This window comes from Antrostomus carolinensis, unplaced genomic scaffold, assembly GCF_000700745.2.
Source record: "Antrostomus carolinensis isolate BGI_N321 unplaced genomic scaffold, ASM70074v2 scaffold24066, whole genome shotgun sequence".
Classification (NCBI taxonomy): Eukaryota; Metazoa; Chordata; class Aves; order Caprimulgiformes; family Caprimulgidae; genus Antrostomus; species Antrostomus carolinensis.
The window spans coordinates 45,452-55,051 of NW_010320121.1; the positions used below are offsets into that span (position 1 = coordinate 45,452).

Consider the following 9,600-nt stretch of genomic DNA (forward strand, 5'->3'; position numbering starts at 1 on the left):
GGTGGGGGGTAATTGGGTGAATGGCTGTTTTGGCTGCTAGCCAAGGGCTGGCCCAGTGAAACTATCACAATGCAATAGTCATGTAGTATACCCAGAGAATAACTATCTTTCTCTGAATACTAGCTTTCTTGTCAGTGATCACCGAGATTGTCTCCATTAAGTTCCCAGCAGATGGGTCTCAAAAGCGCTAGGTCAGTCATCAGACTCAGTATCCCTGATAACAGCACTCAGGACCGAACAGACAAGGACAAGATCTCTCCAGCTGAGCACTAACGTGAAGCGGTTTGCACTGCTTCTGCCCAGAATACACCCGTCGCCGCGGATCTGAGATCTCAGTCTCCTGTCTTATCAACAAACCATCTTCCCACCAGAACTTTACAGACACAGAGTAATTACACCTGCAGAAATGTACATCTGGGTAGCTCCAGTAGTAACGAAGATTACTCCAACGATAACACTGCACCACCCATCGCAACAGCAGAGTCAGGGCACGCAGGGTACAGTACCCTGGCTGCAGGCTGGAGGCCTCGTCCACTCTTTGGCACTTTAGCAAAAGAATACAGATGGCATCATTACAAGGCTTGTCACGTAGAGAGGGCCCGCTGGGAAAATCTCAGGAGCCCTGCACAACCTAGATAAGAGGGAGATTTTAATCTAATTTTATCACTTTAAACAGTATTACCTGGGCTTCTTGGCATGCAGCTCTTCGTAGCAGGTTATCGCTATTAGGTAAGACAGAAAAGAGCAAACGTTAGGTTGTGTAAGTTTAAAACAATTTGCTGATTTTAAAAGGTAAGTACATACCCTTTTTAGACACACTTTGACAGAAATGAAATTTAAAAAATACAGGTTCTTTAAGATCTGTTTAACACATCTCAAGGATGAAACACACCTATTTAAGCGCACGCGCATAATCTTTTTCTGCATGTGCACACAAGCACCCTTTCTTTGGAAATGAAAAGCAGGAAACAAAGACCATGATGCCAGGTGTGCTCAGATTACATAAGCTACAACCCACTGCATAACTGTGATTTATTTTTAAATTGCTACATGAATGTACTCCAGACCTAAAGTGTGGGGTTTTTTTCAGTGCTAATACCGCCTGTAATTTGCACTTAAGGTACTTACCATTCTGTCAGTATAGAAGGGATTTAGAGTAGACTTCAGTGTAACTTCCATGGACCTAAATCTTTGTGCATTATAACGGTGAACTCCCCTCTCCATCAGTTTGTAAGCCTAACACCTGTTAATGCAGTATCTACCACCCACCTAAGTCTGAGCATGGCCTAAACAGTAACTTAGAGAGGTGGGAATCACTCAACTCATCTAAGTGAAGTTTAAAAACCAAGTAGAAAATATCACTATTAGAGATGTCACTGATGATCATTTCAGAATGGAATTCCAGACTAATCCTTGTGCTTGTCATTGGTGACAGATGGCATTAGCAAGGTGGCAAGCAGGGTATAGTTGGCAAGCAAACTGGAGACAGAGCTACTGAGTAAGGAACAAAATTCTGTTCTTCCTCAGAGAAAAAAGTGCCCTGTTGGCCCTTCCACACAAAAAAGGGAAGTGTGTGCCCAAAGTCTCACCTGTCCTCTAGATACCAGACACTCCCTTTCCCTGCTAAACCCAAGAAAACTCCTCCAGCTGTCCCTTGGCAATACAGTACATTATTGTCTCAAAAATATCAAGTACAAAAAACCCCCAGTTATAGTCGGCATACTAAAATGAATACATTACACCAATTAAAAGGATTCAAGGCCAACCATGAAAAACAAGTGACTAGGAAAGCAGCACACTCCTGCCACAAACTTATCAGGCCAAATCCTGCAATAGAAATGGCAGAAAAGAAGGCAAGTGTTAGTCAGACCTCTGGACCCACACACGAGTGTGACCTATTCAATTCCACGAGCTTACGCTATTCATCTGTCACTGGACATACGCAAGCTGCTCTTTTTCACATCACCAGAAGATTCTGCAATGTCCTAAAAGGAGAAGTAGCTAACTTCAGGTGAGATATAAAGTTGGGTTCTGAGAAAATAATTCTACAGCAAAAGAGCCACAGGTTTATTCTTAGTAATAATGAAAGGACAAAGAAAGAATTATTAGTATTTATATCAATAATACCTCACCAGGGGAACAAGTAACGAATGTCTAAAAGAAAAAATTTCCTCAGAGGCACAAGCATGCTTTTAAGTGTCATGTTTGCTCCTTAAAACCAAAGGAATAAGTCATTTCTATTAAGTACCCAAAATATTACTTAGAGGAGCAACAGACTTGTTTTTGATTGAAATTATAATATAATGAAAGCGCACAAGTTAACACAACCATCTCTGAAAATGTCAGTGTTCCAAGCTAAACAACATTGTCACAGCTAATTCCAGCTCAGCCAAGACAGTGTGACAGGCTAAGTCCACGCTGCCCTGCTGAGGGGACAAGCCCTCATGTAGGGACTTTTTTTTTTCCCCCCCTCTGTGACTACTCATAGTCAGAGAAAACACAAAGCAAACACAATTTCAATAAGTAAAATTGTAATACTACAGGATAACAAGAAAACCCCACCATCAAATGAAGGCTGCACAGATGATGTATTTGAGAATTGCTGTCCTAACCTTATTAACAAATTCTAGTCAAATCCACGTTATCTGTTTACTTCACATTGATGCTATTTGGTTCAGACAACTGGGTCACATTGTCAGCCAGTATGTTTTCCTGGTGCCTGCAACCTTATGCTGCAGTGTTGATTGCCTTTAAAAGCGAGTCCAGCACAACTTTTCAAATGCTAGCAAAACATGCTGTGCCCTCTGTCCCAACCTGCAAAGACCCTCAACACAACTGTCAAGGATGCAAGCTTGATTCAGCTCAACAGTCTTAACCATAAAAATTAGGCTTGACAGTTTAGATGTCAACATTTAAGCTTATTTTCTCCTGCACTGAAGCACTTACAGAAATAATCTACTCTGACACATAGCATTTTGGTGCCAAAGGAAAGGTTTAGGTTCTGAGACAAGAAGAACCATTTACTGTCCAGTAATTTATAGGTGATTTGTTTCACCTCTCCAGTAGCACACCACCCAGAATCCCATGCCATCCCAGCCATACTCATAGGATTCCCACTGATTCATCTAGGTAGTACACTTCAAAGTCATCTGAGTTTGGCTTAAAGATGTCCCAAGTTTGGCTTAAAGATGCCAGGTAACAGGAAAAATTTTATTTCCTTAAAATGATACATCAACGTTTAACTATCTTCACACAAAAAAGCCCAAGTGCACTCAGGGGTGTAGCTGTGAGAACAGCAGTCGTCCTCCTCCTGTATCACAGCTCTTCCCTTCATTCATCTCACATGGCTCACCTAAGTGGGTCTGGCCCCACCTCTGTGGGCCATAACCAATTAGTAAATATAGCTAGAAAAATGTTAAAAATAGCAAAAAGGTAACTTCTTAAAGTATTCTGTCTCGGTACATAATAAATCATAAAAATATGACTGCATACCAGCTCCCAGAGAAGAAGAGACTTTAATAATTAACATAAGGTTTTGTTGATTTTTTGTACTTTATTGACTAATTTTACATAGTAACAAAGCTTTTTCAATGACACTCAAACATGAGTGTGGTGGAGGCTGAGGGAAATTCCTGCACTGCCTTAAAGAACACACAGATTTCTTCTGTATTCCACCATATCCACAGCAAACTAAAAATCAGTTTTTACTTTATGTTTCCCCTAAGGGCTTATAGACACAACTCCAGCCTTAAAGCAAACCAGACGTGCAGTGTTGCATCTGCTGGCCAACCCAGGGCTGCCTTCCCACTGTGAGAATTAAGCATCACACAGCTTACAGCTGGGACAACTTGCTTAAGCAGTAAAACATTGGGAGACAGAGAGGAACCAGCAGTGGCAGTGGGGTATGGAAGAAAGAGGATGTCCTAAGCTGAACCCACAGACAGACCTTTGCTTCGACAAAGACACCAGTCAGTCCTGCAAGGCTGGCAGCCACTGCAGTGCAGACTCTTTGGAGAACAGAGCAGGCTTACACCAAAGCAAGGAACCAATGCAGAAAGCAAGAAGAGCAACTGCCCGGAGCTCACCACGCGCCAGCCGTGCCAGGCTGCCCGAACACACCGGCTGCGAGAGCACAACCTCCGCACAGGCTGCTTGAGCAGAGGCTGTTCTGATCTCTCTGCAACATCGCAGTGGCTCCTGTCCTGGGGATGTTGCAGAGAGATCAGAGCAGTGGCTCCTTGTCCTCAGTGTTTTCAGCGAGAACAGGGAGTTAACACTCTGCCATACAAGCACACAGACCCACACAATTTAGTGCGTGTGCTCCTCCAGCTGTGACGACATCCTCCACCCCAGTGCCGGGAGAGGCCAGGGCTGAAAGGACACGTTCCCACAATGAAAGGTCAGCCAGGGCAGCAATGAACTCAACAGGAAGAAGAGAGGAAACTCCAACCAAAGCAGGTGTTTGAGGCCCAGAGCTGCAGCAAGGGTGAGCTTTCCTCTTAGAGCCGACCAAAGCAACTCTCTTAAAAGTGACCATACTACAAATGCATCCAGCAGCTCAGGTGTGAGATCCCATTTCGAAAAGGGTTATCAGCATTGAATCTAAGACTATTGAAGAGATTCAAGCAAGAAGAAGCCTAATGACTCTCCAGTTCAGTGTGTTTATCAAAACAGAGAGTTTTGTGAGAAGAAACTTGACCAAAGCTCTGCATATAGGATCACTCTTCAAGAGCTATAACAGAAATTCTACAAGAGATTTTATCTTAGCAGAGAGCTTTTTGGCTGCTTCCAATACAGAAAGAGCACAGCATCCTCTCTGCTGGATATTAGCATTTACTTCCAGCTTGGCTTCAAAAGGGCAGGAAAGACAAATCTTAGTTTTCATCACTTTTACCCAAGACTCAAAATTTATACTCAATTTTTTGGACAAAGTTTTGATGAAATAAAGTCAGTCACTCAGGATGTATATGCATAAAGGTGATAAAGTGAGTTATCAGTTGGCAAACGTGCAGAGACCAACACCCAAATTATAGATAACAAGAACACTCAGATTACTGGCAAGCAGTCAAAGGCTCAGATGCCCCACCAGCATTTTCTGTGGAGAAAGTCAATACTTTAACACATCGAGTAAAACTGAGTATCTGATGAGTCCACTGTCTCAGTACAGTATCAAGGGTCCCCATCCTGACAAGGTGATGATCACTTACCCAGTGACACCACTGTAACAGTCTGGCCAAATGGGACAATCAGTTAAGCTGATGTCCATCATGCCAGAGATTAAACTTCTGCTAATTTGACATAGCTGGTGACTCACTGCACCACCTGGACACATAAAGAACAGCAGCAGCTCAATTCAGGAAAAGTGACCCAGGACATAAAGGTGAGAGGGGCTTCTAAACTTGGTATAAATTTTTAAAGCAATCATATGGTATCTTTACTTTATCTGTAATCAGCCTCGTCCATACGTTAAACAGAAGTATGTTACTGTGTATGAGCACGGACCTGGCAATCTGCACACGCTCTAAGCTTTGCTCTAGTACAGTAAATTCAGTGTCCCTTGTACCTGTAGTATGATATGCTATAGATTAAAATGATGCTGATATATAAATTCATGCAATCCAGAGAAATTAAAAGGAGACAATCTCACATGTGACAACACTGAGTTATCTTCTTACCTCTCCAGTACTACAAGAGTGATTGCTATCCTACATGCAAGACAATGGATTTTTAAAACTTTTTTTTTAATGAGAAAGAAAGGAATTTTAAGACTCACTAAGGTTTTGTAAGAACAGAAATATGGTTTTAGTTAACAGTAGTTCAACCAGACATAATGCCTATCATTTTGCACATGAAATACCTTTGCCACCTCCTGATCAATGTCTGTTTTGAAGAGGCATCTTCTGTTACATTACACACTTAGGAGGGCTGAATCACCACTGAGGGAGGGGGAATCAGCACAAGGTTTCCTCTTAACTCTTCCTGTTCATCCAAAAACCCCTTACTTTTAAATCACTCAGTATTTGAACAAGCACCTCCAAAGATGAAAGGCTAACACACTGATCCAGAAACTAAATGCTGCATGAAGAAAGTATCATACAAGGCTGGGCTAAGCAGCTCCTCAACCTTTACAGTTAACGTCACCCACAACCTTTAGAGGAAACTGGCAATGAACTGTCACACTCCAGTGTCCCTCTTTCCTCTACACAAGCACAGGGGCATCCACATCAGACGCCACAGCACAGTCTGCAGGGTGCAGGAGAGAGACACCCCGGTCCATTTACGGGCAGGGAAGGGGCCCAGGGAAAAGGTAACATTCTCCTTGTCCATACTTGTCCACGTAGCATCCTCCAAAGTCTTAAGGAAGTACTCCAGAGCTCTTCTGTCCCTAGAAAACACTGACTATAGAAGAGCTGCCATTTATTTGCAGGACAGACTGTTATTTACAATAGCTCCACTTAATGCAGGCATCATAGCTTCTGCATCTAAAAGAAGAATGAACCTTGGGAAGTGAAAAAAACAAATTATCTTCTCCTTGCAAGAGAAGTATCTAGAAAATCCACAAGGATGGGAAAGAAAAGGAATGCAGAATGGGAAACAAAAATTATCTTCAGTTGAAAATAAATGAGCAACATCTCAGACAGCTAATTCCAAGAAGTCAGAGGCTAATCTGAGCTGATGCTGTGCTAAAGCAAACCCCTTCGTCAGAAACTCCAGTGATGCCAGAAACCGAAGCACAAGACTCCACTAAACCTTTAATCTGTTCTAAAAGGGCAAATATAAGTCTAGTCAAGTATGCCTCATGCATAGTAATTTAGCCTCTGATGTCGATAACAGTGAGCCTCAACATAGCCCCTGTGTGGCTCCCTCATTAACCTCTTCAAGTGCTGCCGGCAGCAGTTTGTGCATGGGAAAAAAAAAAGGAACTGGGAAGAGGGAGTGCACCAAAAAAAACCCCACCAAAAGCCATTATCACATTTGGAGGCAAAAAAAGCTGCAGAGAGGGATCCTGGCCTATTCCCTGCTGTCCAGCAGCCACAGGATTAAGGCCTTCACTGTGCACAGAGTACCACGAAAGGGCTGCTGAGACCACCTTTCAATTTTTACACTCTTGCCATCAGGTTCTTCTGTCACTCCTTGTTTTCCTGTTCCCTGGCTAAGACAATCCTCCATAGAGAAACAGCTAACTGGTTGTAACTTTTTCCAAGCAGTATTTAAACCTCTGAAAGCAGTACTTTACAGCTGTGCTTCAGCCTCCATCAAACTCACACAGAGCTGTTTGTCATCACAGGATTTCCTACCTTGCATTTCCAACGTCTACTAAGGAAATGCTGTATTTTCCCTTACAGATAAAAGGGCAAATTGAAGAATGGGATGTGTAAACATCTTTTTTCCCCACATCATCTGGGTTAAAGCACCATGCCTACATTTGGTGCAAATAACTGAAACTTAGATACCAAAAGTTACCTTTTTGTTTGCTTGCCTTTGATATTTTCCTCCTTATTCACCACCCTATCACCTATGGTATTGCTTCACATTCTCTGGGATCATAACATGCTTTCACAGGTATGGCACAAAGGGAACTACACAAGAAATCAATACAGCCAAAACCAACACTACACAGGCACATGAATTCTGAGAAACAATGGACAAAAAGAGGGGGGAGACTGGTTGTGTCTGACGCTGCTCCTAGGCCTCCTCAAGTGCCCACTCTCCATATGCACAAGGAGCAGACACAGTCTTTTTCTTAATGCTCTGTTTCAGTAGCTCTCTATAGTACCCAGGCCTGTCATGCACTCTGCTGTCATCAGTATCTGTGGCAACAGAAGATCAGTAGAGGCCATTTACGTAAGCAGGGTACCTGGGGAGGTCACAGGCTGCTCTGCCCTGCCAGTCAGCCCCTCATATGAATGCCACCGAGCAATTTCTTCCTCCTTGTTTTGTACATTAAGTTTATTTTTTTGGCTAAGAGGTGTCTAGAATGATGGAGCTTCAAATAATTACTCATTTGCATTTCATTATTTTATCTGCATTCAAAGTTCAAGAATGGTTTGGGCTGAAAGGGACCTTTAAAGGTCATCTACTCCAACCCCACTGCAGTGAGCAGGGACATCTTCGAGTAGATGAGGTTGCTCAGAGCTCCAGTGTTTCTAGGGATGGAGCTTCTACCACCTGCTACCACAAAAATTTATTCCTTACATCTAGTCTAAATCTACCCTCTTTTAGTTTAAAACCATTACCCCTTGCCCTATCACTACAGGCTCTTCCCTCATCAGAGGGAGAAGCAGAATGCAAGCTCAAGGATCCACTGATATTACACAAAGGCATCAAAAAAACCCAATTTGTTCAGCACAAATACTTCTGCTCACAACACATCAGTGTACTGTGTACTTGTATCTGTTGGTCCATGCAGGCATACATGTGAAACCACGACCTTGTTACCACCACTTTCACACAGTTACTCTCTCTCTTACCACAGCCTGCCCTACAATCAGCAATTACAAGGAAAGAAGTATGGAGGGAGAGGTTTTTTGCTACTTGCCCCGCAGCCAACCAAGCCTTAGTGCTTCAGGTAAAAAGTAAGCAACTAAAGCAGATGTACCATCCAAAACAAAGACTGATTTAATGCAAAAGTCCCTAGGCAAAATGAAATAAAGTACAAGAAACAACAAACACACATTTATTTTCCTAAGTTTCCCACCGAGGTTTTGGCAGCATTTTACTGTAAGCCAAAAGAACTGCTAAAATCATGACTTAACAATTAAAAAGACATTAAGACAGCGACAGAATAACCAGCAGCACCGAAAGTAACATTTTTTTTTAAATAATTTGGCTATAGTTGCATTTTAGTCAAGTGTATTAACCATAATCTTAAAGGACAGGGATTAAAACATAAGCCTAGCTATTTAAAAATTTGAAGGAGGATTTTGCTTACTATAAGGAACATTTGCTCCACAGATAGGCAGTGGAAATGACATCCTGCTAGGTACGACTTATGTTAGCAGTACAGTTAGTACAGTTAGCAGGTGACGGGCTCCTTCCAGCTAGGTGGGTGACAACAGACAAGCAGGGGCACCAGGGAGGCCCAGTGCACGGCTGCTGCCAGTGCCATGCCTCAAGAAAGGAGCAAGCACTCGTGCAACAGAAACCCGGCATCTGTCGCGAGGTGTGTGGCACCACTGAAAGAAAAAAAGGGAGGTGGGAAAACCCACGGGCACACGACCACCAGGCTGTGATGGCCACCTTCTGCACATGGAGGTGGCTCCCCATGGACCAGTGGCACCACTTGCAGGTGTAGGGCCCCTGGTTTCACTCACCCTTACAATAACCACACCAGCCACTGGCATGCACTTGACTGACAGTATTTACTTTTTTTACGTTAGAAGACAGAAATCTTTCTCTTCTCCAACAGGCCCCCAAACGACTCAAGCCACCGTGACAACACTTGTGTTTAAAACTGCCGCCAGAACTAGCCCCAGACTTACAACGAGGCCAAGGTGGGAAGGCTCAGGAAGGCACTGAGCCCTCCTCAGCTCCCGGCTGCTGGGGGCTGAGGGAGAGCCCGCTCCCCGGCCCCTCCACCCGCGGGCGCCGCAGCCCCTG

The 9,600-nt window shown here is 43.4% G+C and overlaps 1 protein-coding gene across 1 annotated transcript in view; it reads right to left on the reverse strand.

Moving 5' to 3' along the window:
- Positions 1–722, reverse strand: part of AGK (acylglycerol kinase) — a gene marked incomplete at its 5' end in the record, with an annotated part of 28,796 nt that extends 28,074 nt beyond the window's left edge. The window contains one exon of the mRNA XM_010169513.1: positions 683–722. Coding sequence (XP_010167815.1) covers positions 683–722 — 40 coding nt within the window. The remainder of the gene's footprint in view (positions 1–682) is intronic.
- Positions 723–9,600: the final 8,878 nt, after the last annotated feature.